Genomic DNA, 14,681 nt, shown 5'->3' with positions numbered 1-14,681 from the left:
TGGGGCTTACTTTGCCCTATATATCATATATAGGTGAGGTATTGAATCTCAAAAACTTCAGAGAAAATGGGAAAAATATGAAAAATAGCTGTTTTTTAGGTAACATTTATGGCCCCTGCGACCTTGACCTTGAAGCAAGGTCAAGATGCTATGTATGTTTTTTGGGGCCTTGTCATCATACACCATCTTGCCAAATTTGGTACTGATAGACTGAATAGTGTCCAAGAAATATCCAACGTTAAAGTTTTCCGGACGGACGGACGGACGTCCGGACGGACGGACGGACGGACGGACGACTCGGGTGAGTACATAGACTCACTTTTGCTTCGCATGTGAGTCAAAAATTGATCTGTTAGTACTATCTTCAAATAAACTAAGTACAAAAGTAAATTCAAAAATATGACAATAATACAGAAGGTGGTTATTTTCACGCCTAAAATTACATATATAAGTAAAACACAAACAGTCTAAAGCACACCTTGAAGACGCAATTTGCTTCACTTTTTATATCCTACACATAAAAAAAAAGCTGAACATTGAAATATACTGGCCACATTCTCATTCAAAACAATTACGATTCAAACATGTCAAAGCAGGTACACATACTTCTTTACTTTCTTTATTTGGTGTTTCACGTCGTTTTCAACCACGAAGGGTTATATCACGACGGGGAAAGGGGGGGGGGGGGGGGGGAGATGGGATAGAGCCACTTGTCAATTGTTTCTTGTTCACAAAAGCACTAATCAAAAATTTGCTCCAGGGGCTTGCAACGTAGTACAATATATGACCTTACTGGGAGAATGCAAGTTTCCAGTATAAAGGACTTAACATTTCTTACATACTGCTTGACTAAAATCTTTACAAAAATTGACTATATTCTATACAAGAAACACTTAACAAGGGTAAAAGGAAAAACAGAATCCGTTAGTCCCCTCTTACGACATGCTGGGGAGCATCGGGTAAATTCTTCCCCCTAACCCGCGGGGGGAGGTACACATACACCCACACACATTCTCATAACATGAAAAGAAAAACAGACAAATATGTCACCATGGTTTTAAGAAAACTCACATGCACTGGGTTTTTCAAATTGAACAATGAGTACAAAGCAACAAAGTATGGGACCATGATTCAATGGGTTGTCCCATCAAAACAAATAAGCCAGAACAGACATGCATACATTTTACTGTTTAGATGTCAAAGATTTATTTTTTAAATGGAAGTCACGTGTTCACATTCACCATAAACAGTCTCTGCTCTGTTAACGCATGTATACCACCACCATTATGAACACAACTAGATATTATTTTACAAACATTTTCCCCGCATAAACACAGTTGTATCAACAGCTATACACTTTACATGCAAATGCTCACACACATAAGAAGCACAGGAAACACATTTTTGTTTAAAAATGATGATCATATCAATTTGAGCAAAGCAGAACTCATGGAGAAACGTCAATGGCCTATGCTCCGCTTGGTGCAAAGGGCCTAAGTAACAAATTGAGAACTCATACTCGGTTATAGTGCTAAAAAAACCACTTGTGTTTTACTAACGAGAGAGAGAGAGAGAGAGAGAGAGAGAGAGAGAGAGAGAGAGAGAGAGAGAGAGAGAGAGAGAGAGAGAGAGAGAGAGACAGAGACAGAGAGAGAGAGAGAGAGAGAAAGAGAGAGAGAGAGAGAGAGGGAGGGAGAGAGAGAGGGAGAGAGAGAGGGATACAGAAAGGGACACAGAAAAACAGAACATACACAAAATCTGAATTTTCAAAAAAGTAACCTTATTGGTAATTTTGTGTTCTATCAAACTTTCTGCTTTTCTTGAAGGGATAAGACCTGTCCGCATTCAAAGATGTGCACAGAATGCTTTGCAATAGTTAAACTCTCTCCTTGCCTTATAACTTGCTTAAAAACAAGCCCTTGATTTACGTTTTCCTCATCATTCTAAGAACAAAACACACACTGTGGTTTGTCTTTGGAATATCAGTTGCAGCTCAGCAGTTATTGAGCCACCACGTCAATGCTGTGTGGAGGAATGTGACATTCTGCAAAAACAGCTGAACAAGCTATAACTCAATGGAAACAGGGGTATGATTAGAAAGGACTTCACAGTAATTTGAAGGTTTTCTTCATGAAACTAAAAGTACCAAACAGAACAAATTGCAATGCATAAGCACACAAAATGTCGGCTATCATCTTCTATATTTGAGGAAAAGGTGTGGGTTTTTTTTGTTCACCCCGTCTCTGCTATCTTTCTACTAACTGTCAGAATGTAAGCTGGTGCTGTGGATTTTTTAGACAAACTGAAGAGCAGTTGTTTTCACAAGCAGATGTGCATGCAAACATCCTCAACTCAGATCAGACAAAAAATACTCCAAGGCGGAAAATAGCTAAACTCATTGTCTCCCAGGTACGGATATATCCGTACCCACTCATATGGCTCTATCTGACTTAATACGAATATATCCGTACACACAGTCACTTCAGTCGCTTCCTGTAACGGCGATCTAACGCCTGCATTCCAGCGTGTTGATACACCGTTTCTACACAGTTACTACAATTCTGAGTGACCTGCTGCAGCACAGCTGGTCTCGGCTAAAAAAAAGACTTGGTCAACATAGGTGGGGTAGAAAGTGTTAAGCAAATGCTTAACACAATAATCCCCGTCCAGTTTAATATTCTACATACATCCTTTTAAAAATGTGGCACAAAACAAAAACATCAAAACAGTACAAGCAAAAGATTATCAAACAAGTGCTGCAAACATGACTGGCGCGACTGCCTTTGATCAGTAAACAAATAACACAGATGGAGAAGAAAAAGATTGATACTATCTACAACAAATGCAAGCTGCAAGAAGTGGTGTTATTCATAGGAGCCAAACACAACATTTGGTTGTCTATTCTAGGTTTAATCTGCTATTGCTTGTAGTGTTAAAATCTCAATCGCTGGACTGATTTAGCTGCAAGTTATTGATACAGAAAATTACACAAACCCTCTATTATCTCTCTCAATCTTTATTTGTCTTCATTTCTTTCAGACCAGGTTTGCCTTGTTACTCATCAAAGACACCCTAGCACACGTAAAATGTTTGCTAATTCTCATAATTTCCTTATCCGAGGCTGAAGTTTCTTTTTTTTCGGTGTGCAATTTCAATCTTTTTTTTTATAATGCCCCCATACACTTGGAACTCATTTGTACTCATCACAAAGTACATTGTACACCAAGTTCAAAGTGATGTTAAAAAAGGACTGATACCCCAGCTGGGGGAGGGAAGGGTAAGGCTAACGAAAGGGGTGTAGAAGCACAGACAACCACATCTTTAGTAGCACCAACATTCTTTCAAACCCAAACATACACACACACAGATGAACACCGACACCTCATCGGTCCCCACACACACAGACACACCAACACACAGTAACTTCAGCAAGCAAGTCTGTCAGTGTCACAGGCCACTACCATCCCAAGGTGAGAACGTTTGTCAACACAAGACTCCCTGTGCAAGACAACCCACTCTGAGCCAGCCTGTGGGCAAAGAACACCACCCTATCATGACAACACGCATGGATTTGTTATCCTCCTGAGAAAAGCCGAGTAGACACGCCAACGAACCGGGAACCACAGTTTCTTCCAATCAATGTCTGAAACATGTTGCCTTTCAGAACAAGATGTCATGTCTCGAACGATCACGTCTGCGAACTGTCATCACCTGCCTCAAGACGTGGCATTTTGGTTGAAGCACTACTGGTCTCGGCACCTTCCTCCAAGTTGGCACGGTTACTGTCTCGTTTCTTGGTGGAGTTCTAAAACAAAACCCATTCACAGTGTTACTTCTTCTTCTTCTACGTTCATGGGCTGAAACTCCCAAGTACACACGTGTGTTTTTTTAACGTGTATGACAATTTTTACCCCACCTCACAGTGTTACGTCTGTTAACAATGCATACCAGTCTGGCAGAGTCAATTTCGATGATTAAAATGTCTCAAGGTTCATTTAAAATAAAGTGTGGGGGGTTTTCAACTCCTAGTTCTACATTTCTGCAAACATTCTACTTCACTTCATTTCTCAACTCTTTGCAATTTCATTTCTAATCTTAGACAGTGTTCCATGTCTAATACCTGTTCGAAATTAAATAAAAAGCTGTGTTTAATGTGCTTTTAAAAACATCAGTTGAATAGATCAGAAGTGACGAAGAGATGTTCTGATTTAAATGTAGAAGTCTACAGAAGCTGCTGTCTTGCAGTTAAAAAAAAATGGCATAAGGGGCTCACATCCATGAGAGGTGGCATAGGACAAATGTCCTGGACAATGCAAAAGTGATAGGACATTTGTCCTGAACAAAAATAAATCAATAGGATTTTTTTTTTGTGCAACAAAACATAAATTTAATTAAGCTTGACTAGTTTCTTGTCACAAAGGTAACAACAAATACAATAATTTTCTTGGCAAAAACGTAGCAGAACAAATCAAAGTAATAAAAACGTGTTGTTCTGTCTCTGAGCTCAGTTGCTTCTTTGGGTCGTGCGACACCCACGGGAATGAAGTCGGCCAGCTTGAAACGAAGCCACGCGCAGGGGTTGGGGAGAGGGTAATGTCTTTCTTCAGCGCCGAAGTTTCACTTTCTAGAGCGACGGTTTCATCTTGCTCTGGCTGCTCAGAGGCCGGAGGGAGCTCAGTTTCAGTGGTACTAGCCGCTGATGAGGGCAGAGATTTGAAGTACAAACGCTTCTGGCCTTTTTCTGGCACCAATTTTCGTTTAGGTGGCATGTTGCTTTTACGGAGAGAAAAAACGCGAAGGGAGGCAACTGTCAACCGGCTTGGAGCATTCAGAGTTGTGACCCTTGGAAGCTTTTCTCTATAAAAAGCACATAAAGTCTCCACAAGTTTCGTCTGCTTGGAGAGACGCATCACTTCGCAAAACATCGATAAAATAGCAAATCAAACTACTGTAAATTGGAAAGTACTGACAATGTCCGGATCAATTGAAAGCATAATCGGACAATGACTACTTTGTGACAAAAACAATAGGACATATGTCCTCTTGCATGAAAAATGTATAGGACATTTGGAAAAAATATCCGTGTATGTCCGATGTCCGACGTGGATGTGAGCCCCTGTGGCATGTCATCACATACAAAAATCATAGAAAATATCAGAAAAAAAATTAATCTGACCTTTTTATCCCATTGTTGGTGTAAATAGCGCAGAAGGATGTTTGTCTTTTCTGTCGTTATCACTGCACACAAAAACCCAGTAATTCAATTTCAAGTCTCTTATTCATTTTTATAGTTCATAAACAAAGCATGAAGGTTAACAGGAACCTGGCAGCAATACTGTCTTAGAACTGGAAGCAATTTTGTACACTTGTACTTGTATTAACTGTTCCCTCTAAACAAAGAAATCTGTGCAAGATACTCGCTGTTTGTTTGCAACAGCGCCTAGTAACCACCGACTGTAAGCGATTGAACATTTTCAGAAAGCAACCTTTTTTTTTTACTTGCTGCCATACTAACAGGATAATCTTGAACTTTAGCATTGTACATTCAAAGTTTACAATCCAGTGCCATTTGTGCTCCAATAGAAGCCCATTTTATCAAATGCAAAGAATGACTCCAAATGGCAATAAATGACGGAATAAGCTTCAAAAGTGAGCATTATGTGGTCATTTGTGTCGTTGGTCAAAGAAAAAGCATACATTTCGCCATCACTTTTGTCTCCCTTTAGCTGTCACTTTTGTCTCCCTTTAGCTGTCACTTTTGTCTCCCTTTAGCTGTCACTTTTGTTCTCAAAATGGCCATGCTGATGTTTTCCTTCCAAATCACATGTTCATGTAGTTGCATGCATGTGTTCAAATGCAGCTGTACAGTTCATATCATAACTCGAATGGCAATTCAAAACATTTTTATGCTTAAAAGAGCAAGTTATGCAAATTCAGAGGCTTATAATGCAGCAGAAAAACTTCCCTGAATGAATGTACAAGGCTAAAGGAAAGGTCAAGGTAACCAATGAAGGTTGAATGCAAGCTTACACTCACCTTGATCAGAGGGGTAGTCTCGTGTCGAAATGTATACAGTCGGCTTCTGGTTCTGCAATAGAAACAAGGGATGAATGAAAAGCTTTCAACAATATGCGGTAAGTTTAAGGCTATGTGCGACTCAAAATATGATTTGTTGCAAATGAAGACGTGAGATACTTTCCTGTGCACCATCATGTTTGTTCCCACATCCTCACATAAAAAAACCTCGAGGTTGTCCTGACAAAGACGCCGTTACTATGGAAACGAACATGAAAGGTGGCCATATTGGATATATTACAAACATTGTAATTTGTCTATTTTTTTAGTTCTATGCTTTCAAAGTTGTTCATACATGTATACAGTCCTGAAAGTGGTGAGTAGAAACATGTAACTGGCGAGAAGAAATGTTCATCTACTCGCGGAAAGCAAGTAAAGTTGCTGAAACAAATGGTTGGTTTGGCGAGTAAAAATTGCTCTCTGGCTAGGAAATTTTTGGCTAGTGCACCATTTTGGGAACTTTCAGGGCAGGTAAAGAAGGACATGCTCTAAATCATTTGAATCATCATTTTTCAAAGATATTTTAAAGAATCCAATAGCAATTTAGAGTCGATTTTGACATTGTTTGAGAGTTCTGTTTTAACGAACGTTACTCCTTGCTGAATCACATAACATGCAGCCAATATATCACTAGTAGGAGAACGCAATGTGGACTCCAATTAAAATATGTGCAACACATACACTAATTCTGCAGCTGGACTCCGCATGGTAGCGTGCGAAGTTGTTCTCATTGTAGCTAGGAAGGCCCTTTAAAAAGTCCCCCTGCAAAAGAAAATCACACAGTATCCTGTAACATTAAAAAAGAGGTGTGGAGGGGCTTTGTGTGACAATACTATAGATACGCCATTATTCCAGTCATTAATAGTTGTCAATAACTGAGTTGTACAGGGCCTTCCCGCAGTAAACCCATGCAGGTGGTCTGACAAAAGGTTATTTTCGGTCAGATGTTTTTTTGAGGAGTGTGTCTTTAGCCACAGGCTTAATATATAGAAGAAGAAGAAGAAGAAGAAGAAGAAGAAGAAGAAGAAGAAGAAGGCTGACCAATGGATGAGACAGGGGCAACAACTCCTTTCCGCCATAGAATGACCAAGCCAGATTGTGACGTCAATGAGACGTACATTAGAATCCCAGAATTGGTTAATGTCTGCAAAACCATATGTACAGGGCAGCCTCCCCGCTGTAGAATAGCGTAACCATATAAGGGCATTGGCAATGGCAGTCAGAGTCTGATTAGGTCACTAGGTGTCAAACCGGCACGGTTGGCCTAGTCCGCCCCGTGATCGGGAGGTCGTGGGTTCGAACCCCGGCCGGGTCATACTTTCTTTCTTTATTTATTTGGTGTTTAACGCCGTTTTCAACCACAAAGGGTTATATCGCGATGGGGGAAGATGGGATAGAGCCACTTGTCAATTGTTTCTTGTTCACAAAAGCACTAATCAAAAATTTGCTCCAGGGGCTTGCAACGTAGTACAATATATGACCTTACTGGGAGAATGCAAGTTTCCAGTACAAAGGACTTAACATTTCTTACATACTGCTTGACTAAAATCTTTACAAAAATTGACTATATTCTATACAAGAAACACTTAAGGGTAAAAGGACAAACAAAATCCGTTAGTCGCCTCTTAGTTCTCTTATTTTAGGTGAGCTTTTGGGGAGGGTTGCAGATTTTCAGAGAAAAGTACTATGATGAGTGTAGATTGTATTAGTTGTTTATTCGTTGTTGTGTTGGGTTGCGTCATTAAGACACTTCCTCTCCGCAGCCATGCTTGTATATGAAGGAAGCTATGATTAAAAGGCTCTCAACAAATCCAGCTATCTGCATGTTACCTTGCAAGAATGAGAACCTTACATGGTGTCAGAAGTGACCAGAATCCACGAACTCTACATCGTGCAGCTAATTTTCAACTAAGTAGGTAGAATCTTTGCAAAGAACTGAAACAATCGAATCGACGCGCTGTTCGTTCAATTCGTTATTTCCGTCCTCGACACATACGCAAGCTGTGTGGGAGTGGACGTCGTTGACAGAACATTTGAAGTCAAGTGTGTGGCGCAGTGGTTAAGATTTAGATCTGAATCCGAGTCATGGAATACTTACGAAAGCCGGACCCACTATCATTTGACGGCAACGTTGCCGAAGACTGGAGACATTTTCAAACTGAATTTGACATCTATATCGAGGCAGTGCATGGCAATACAAACGATCGCACTAGATCATACATACTGTTGAATCTTGCAGGGAGAGAAGCTATTGAAAAAGCAAAGACCTTCACCTATGCGCCTGAGGTGAAGAATAACGATGGTGACGTCATTCAGGCTGCCGAGAATCCAGAGAGTGTGGTAGTGCTGAAAGCGAAGTTTCGCGAACTTTGTGATCCATTGACTAATGTCATAATTGAACGACACAGGTTCAACACCAGATTTCAAGAAGAATCTGAGCCTGTACAGAGCTTCATCACATCACTGAAGATCATGGCTGACACCTGTGAATTCGCAGCTTTGAACGCATCGGCAACGCAAAAGTCTTCTCAACCCTAGACGCAAAGACTGGATTTTGGCAAATCCGGATGGACAAACACTCCTCACTGCGAACCACATTCAGCACTCCCTTTGGGAGGTACAGGTTCCTTCGCATGCCTTTTGGCATGAACACAGCCTCAGAAGTCTTTCAGCAGGCTATGGAAAGACTGTTTGAGGGCTACCCATGCGCAATCATCGTCGACGATATTCTGATTTGGGGCTCAACCATGGAGGAACATGATGCAAACCTGAGAAAGATTCTGGAGAGAGCGCGTCAGATCGGACTGAAGTTGAACCTCAGCAAATGCAAGTTTCGAGCAAAGAGCGTGTCTTTTGTTGGACACAGATTCACCAAGGATGGTCTGAAGCCTGACACTGAAAAAACTGATGCTATCCGGAACATGCCGCCACCGGAGAACCAAGCTGCGCTTCAACGTTTCCTCGGCATGACGAACTATTTGAGCAAGTTCATCAAGGACTACAGCGAGAAGACATCCATATTGCGCGAACTTCTGCACAATGACGTTGTGTGGAACTGGACTGAAATGCACCAGCAGGCGTTTGACCGACTGAAAGAGGACCTTGCGAATCCTCCAGTGCTGAAATTCTTTGACCCTGCAAAGCCTGTGGTTTTGTCTGTGGATGCTTCCAAAAGCGGACTTGGTGCAGCACGTCTCCAGAACGAGTCCCCTGTTGCTTTCGCTTCACGAGCTCTTTCAGATGCCGAAACCAGATACGCACAGATTGAAAAGGAGCTCCTGGCTGCAGTCTTTGCTTGCAAGAAATTCCATGATTTTATCTACGGTCGGCAAGTGACCATCGAGACTGACCACAAGCCTCGGATCTGCATGGTAAAGAAGCCTCTGAATGATGCCCCAGCTCGTCTACAGAGAATGCTCCTGCAGTTGCAGCGATACCACCTGCAGTTCGTCTACAAGGAGAAAGAACTGTTCTTGGCTGACACGCTATCCAGAGCTCACCCTGAAGGACCGGCCGAAGGAGCAGAATTTGAGCATGACGTCATGACCGTGCTATCCATCTCGCCGTCCAGAATGACGGAGTTGCAACAAGAAACACTGGCTGACGCGACCATGCAAAAACTAGCAAAGTTCATCACAGAAGGTTGGCCTGCACACGAGCGTAGTGTGCCGCCTGAGCTCAAACCTTACTTTTCTTTCCGCGACGAATTGGTGATTGAAAATGACATCCTGAAAGGACAGCAGGCAGTGGTTCCGCCAACGCTACGGTCAACATATGTTGCTGTCCTACACAAAGGCCACATGGGAGTTGAGCGCACCAGAAAACTCGCTAGTGACATCGTCTTCTGGCCAAGAATGCGCCAAGACATTGAGCACGCTGTCTCACAATGCTCCGCATGTAACAGCAACAAAGCCCACCTGCAGAAACAACCTCTCATCAACCATCCTGTTCCTGAGCTTCCATGGTCAACCGTTGCTGCCAACCTGTTTGACTGGAACAACAACCAGTACCTAGTTGTCGTTGATTCGTACTCTGGATGGTTTGAAATGGACTCTTTGCCTGACAGCACTTCACGCTCAGTCATTGGCAAAATGAAACGCCTCTTCGCGACTCACGGCATCCCAGAAAAACTCATGACCGACAATGGCAGTCAGTTCGTCAGTCATGAATTTGAACAATTCGCAAAAGAATGGAACACCACCACCAGCCCTTACTACCCAAAGTCCAATGGCCTGGCTGAAAACGCTGTCAAACAGGCCAAGCAGTTGCTAAACAAAAGCAAGAAAGACGGTTCCGACATGATGCTAGGTCTTCTGAACTTGCGCAACACCCCAAGAGACGCCATGGGGTCACCGGCACAGCGCCTACTATCCCGACGCACCCGCACCACCCTGCCAACCTCAACAAAGCTCTTGAGACCTAAGCCCTTGAACACCACCTCCGTCTCAAAGCAGTTAAAATCCGCCCGTCAGCAGCAGAAATGTCATCACGACAAGTCAGCAAAAGACCAAAGATCACTGAGACCCAGTCAAGTGGTGCGCATGCAAACTAAACAAGGATTTCAGAAGCTTGCTGTTGTGAAGTCCGCCCGCGGCAGCCCTCGGTCGTATGTCGTCACATCCGACGGCACAGACCATGTCCGCAACAGACATCTCCTGCCTGTCCGTGAACCCAGACCGCAGTGGACCATCTCTAACGACAGCGCTTCGAACAATGAACAGAGGCAGCTAGACTCATGTCCTCTGCCACAGGCAACTCTTCGGCACTCAGTTACTGTTCATCCCACAGCAACTAACCCAACCCCTCCCATGCCACAAGTGCCCAGGAGAATCTCTACCACCCCACTTCGCCCCGTGTCACCCACAACCCTCTCTTCCAAATCTCTGTCACCTCCACATCCTGCGCCACCAGCATTGCCAGCCAGCCCTGATCTGATGCCTCCTTCAGTACCCAGTCAGCTCAAGGTCCAGTTCGAGGATACTCTCACACAACCCACGGTGACGCGCTGTGGAAGAGTTGTGAAGCCAAATCCAAAATATTTTGACACTTGATCACATTGACACTGACCGATGTTGGCAACAATGCAGTCAGAATCTGTATTCGAACACAGAAACAAACAATCAAGACAGTGTGAAGTCATTGCAAAATCAAAATCGTTCAGGAAGAAAAGGAAAAAACAGTTTACAATTTACTTGTTTTCTTTGTTTTTCTCAGAACCGTTTAGTTATTTTCTTTCATTCAGGAAGAAAGGAAAGAGACAGTTGACAATTTACTTGTTTTCTTTGTTTCAATATTTTATTATGGCAAGCGATTCACAGAGCGCGGCGAGCTGTGCAGCGCGGCGATTCACAGGCTTTGCCGGGTGTGCGCCGGCAACGAAGGGAGATAAACGCGCAAAACACTGGAGAAGATAAGGAAGAGTTACTGGGAATGGATGTACAGAAAAACCAAAATCGGTTGAGCGCTGCGCGCTGAGAGCACGTGTTGAAAATTTTCATCGACCAGATTGTGTCCGGGGTCTACCTGAATATGCTCACCAAATTTGAAGCAGATCCATCGAGAACTTTGGCCGTGCATCGCGAAGTGACAAACAGACAGACACACACAAGCCGTATATAGATATATAGAAGCCATTGCAATGACATGTAGTGATATAACTGCCAAGTATTCAAGGCCGGAACTTAGGCACGTTTTACATCGGCGCAGCGATATATGGTGAACTCAGTTGAAAGAGTGAGAGAGAGAGAATGGAGCTCTGTTTTTCGTTTAATTGAGTTTTATTTCTCAAATAGATCAGATAGATGTAGCTGTTGTAAACTTTGCGATTGTGAAGAAAATGTAACAGCAGAATACATCACGCGTCGTGAATCGCAGCGCTCCTCGTAGCGCCGCGCGTTGTAAATCGCAACGCTGCACAACGCGCCGCGCGCTGTGAATCCACTTCGTTTTATTATACCTTGCATGAAGAGCAGAAATTAATAACTTTATGTTTGAGTTTAGAGTTTCATGCTACTGTTGCAGGGTTCATACAGACACCTGACAGTGAAATTCAAGGAGTATTCAAGGAGTTTTCAAGGAGTATTCAAGGAGTTCAAGGAGGTCAAATTGCATAGGTATACACGTGGAAAAACTTTCATCAACCATGCATTCAAAGCTCAAACCAGAAACGTAAAGTAAAACAAAAACATTTATTTACTTTTTTAAATTCAAAAATTCAAAAGGAAGCTGAATAATCATCTTAAAAATACTAGTGGGAGTTAACACACTATTGACTGTTCTTTTCTATCAGGTATCATGTGTGGATCTAGAGAGAGTCAACTCGCTTCATTTCATCGTCTATGTTTTTCTGCATCAGAACGATATCCCTTCGCTACTTGGCTGTCGGGGAACATTGCCTGGAACAGTTTGGAGTTGTTCTCACACGACTTGAAACTGTAGTGCGAGTTCACAGCGTTCATTGTCCACATGACTTCCGATTTTAAAACATCGGTCTTGGTGCAAAATGATGAAAGAGTCCGAGAGGACGTTGGCATCGCGGGACCCGGGGTTGCAGTTACAGAAGCAGACTGAGAGCTTTGCGATGACGTTACAGATAAGAAGTTTGCAATCGGGACTACAGGTGCAGACGCTTTTAAATTATTTGTGTGTTTCTTTCCTTTTGCGTGGCTAACCAGGGCTGACTCGCCCATCACTGAAATATCCACACGTGCTTTGCAGCATTTGCAAAAAGCCTTGTATTTGTCGCAATCCCGCTGGATCCAATCCTTGTATTCCTTTTCCTCCAGCCATCGTGGGTTAAAAAAGCACTTTCCACCCGGCATGACTACGATTTTCGACCGGCGATGGCTTGAAACGCTGTCACATTGAATCGACACACTGCTTCTTCAGAAATGGCGCTAAAAGCTACCCGGATGAAGGGGAAGTAATCGGTTTCAACTTCCCTTCGCACGATGGCAGACGACACACGACTTGCACACAACACGCACACAATCGATATAAATTGCTGAAAAACTTTAATATTAACATTTTTTTGTTTTTTTGCCTGCACTTCAGAATTCAAGGAGGTTCAAGGAGGTTAAACACAAGAATGACCATTTTCTCCAAATTCAAGGTCCTTGAAAAGGGGGGTTGAAAATTCAAGGAGATTCAAGGAGATTCAAGGAGCGTATGAACCCTGTTTTGTTTTAGCATCGCTTTGTTTTGTTACATCTCCATTGAGAAGGGAGATGTAGATTGTATTAGTTGTTTATTAGTTGTTGTGTTGGGTTGCGTCATTAAGACACTTTCTTTCTTTATTTGGTGTTTAACATCGTTTTCAACCGTTCAAGGTTATATCGCGACTGGGAAAGGGAGGGGATGGGATAGAGCCACTTGTTAATTGTTTCTTGTTCACAAAAGCACTAAGGCCAAAAAAAAAAATAGGTGTGGTTACGGTAACATACCCAAAAAAAATAGGGTAGGTAGGTAGGCAATCACTTTTTTTTTTTTTAACTTTTTTTTCTAATGTGTACAAATTAAACCTACTTAGTACTTGACAGGGAAATAAGTGTGCGACACGGGCGCTTTCGCTTTCATTGCGTTTTTTGCACTCGTTTTTTTTTTTTTTGGACAAATGTAATCAAAAGTTATAGGATCGGCCCCTAAAAATAGGGTAGGTCGGGTTACCGTAACCACACCTATTTTTTTTTTAGGCCTAATCCAAAAATTGCTCCAGGGGCTTGCAACGTAGTACAATATAATGACCTTACTGGGAGAATGCAAGTTTCCAGTACAAAGGACTTAACATTTCTTACATACTGCTTGACTAAAATCTTTACAAACATTGACTATATTCTATACAAGAAACACTTAACAAGGGTAAAAGGAGAAACAGAATCTGTTAGTCGCCTCTTACGACATGCTGGGGAGCATCGGGTAAATTCTTCCCCCTAGCCCGCGGGGGGTGTCATTAAGACACTTCCTCTCCGCAGCCATGCTTGCATATAGATGAAGGAAGCTATGATTAAAAGGCTCTCAACAAATGTGCATGTTACCTTGCAAGAATGAAAACCTTACAATGAGTATGACTACATGACTCGTAGAATAAAGTGTGTTGAAGTTCGTATCCGTTTCCCTTGAACATTAATCTACCACTGATACGAAATTGGGCACCTGAAAGATGCACATGTATGCATAATACTTGTAGAAACTGGAATCCACATCTTTTTAAACAAAAACAACAAATCGAAGCACCAGAGCGAATGCTAGTACAGTAGTAGTAGTAACACTAGTACTGCTAGGCTATGACTACGAGTCTGGCAGTGGTGCCGACATCTTCACAAATGTATTGTGGAAGCAAGACTGTAACACGCAGAGTAAGCTTCAGAAACCTTGAATAAGTTGATATCCTAGCAAAAAGAATGGGCCAGCAGAAATAGACAGAAAAGACGACATTCTGTTAGATTTTCTATCTACACTCACCATTTCTGAGTCTTGGGGTCTCCCTGTCGAATGAGAACAATACATCATACGCTAAATGAGAATGCTACCATTTGAATACAAAAGAATTTGCAGATAATTTCTTATCCCGGAAACTGTCGAAATCTGACGGATTTTGCCGAATTGGG

At 42.3% G+C, this 14,681-nt stretch overlaps 1 protein-coding gene and 1 long non-coding RNA gene across 2 annotated transcripts; one reads left to right on the top strand and one right to left on the bottom strand.

The window, feature by feature from the left end:
* The first annotated feature begins 465 nt into the window (after window positions 1-465).
* LOC138980288 (uncharacterized) lies at window positions 466-1,066 on the top strand. The gene is made up of 2 exons (XR_011460283.1): window positions 466-596; window positions 991-1,066. It is a non-coding gene; the product is annotated as an uncharacterized lncRNA (long non-coding RNA).
* Window positions 1,067-1,132: 66 nt separating this feature from the next.
* Window positions 1,133-14,665, bottom strand: LOC138980282 (DET1- and DDB1-associated protein 1-like). The gene is made up of 5 exons (XM_070353145.1): window positions 14,536-14,665; window positions 6,757-6,837; window positions 6,037-6,088; window positions 5,177-5,238; window positions 1,133-3,805 (listed from the first exon to the last, which is right to left on the bottom strand). Exons 1-5 carry the CDS (start codon window positions 14,581-14,583, stop codon window positions 3,689-3,691), a joined length of 360 nt encoding a protein of 119 aa, XP_070209246.1. The 5' UTR covers window positions 14,584-14,665; the 3' UTR covers window positions 1,133-3,688.
* Between the last annotated feature and the right edge of the window lie 16 nt (window positions 14,666-14,681).

The sequence above is a fragment of the Littorina saxatilis genome, linkage group LG1, assembly GCF_037325665.1.
Source record: "Littorina saxatilis isolate snail1 linkage group LG1, US_GU_Lsax_2.0, whole genome shotgun sequence".
Taxonomy (NCBI): Eukaryota; Metazoa; Mollusca; class Gastropoda; order Littorinimorpha; family Littorinidae; genus Littorina; species Littorina saxatilis.
Note: the sequence above shows the minus strand (reverse complement) of the source record. Positions and strands in the feature narration are given on the sequence as shown.

What these genes read in the sequence shown, in the direction of transcription:
- LOC138980282 (XM_070353145.1), bottom strand. Translation starts at nt 14,583, where the DNA reads ATGATGTATTGTTCTCATTCGACAGGGAGACCCCAAGACTCAGAAATG. An exon ending in GACCCCAAGACTCAGAAATG is followed by an intron (nt 6,838 to 14,535) that starts GTGAGTGTAGAT and finishes TTTCTTTTGCAG; the next exon opens with GGGGACTTTTTAAAGGGCCT. An exon ending in AGACTACCCCTCTGATCAAG is followed by an intron (nt 5,239 to 6,036) that starts GTGAGTGTAAGC and finishes TTTTGTGTGCAG; the next exon opens with TGATAACGACAGAAAAGACA.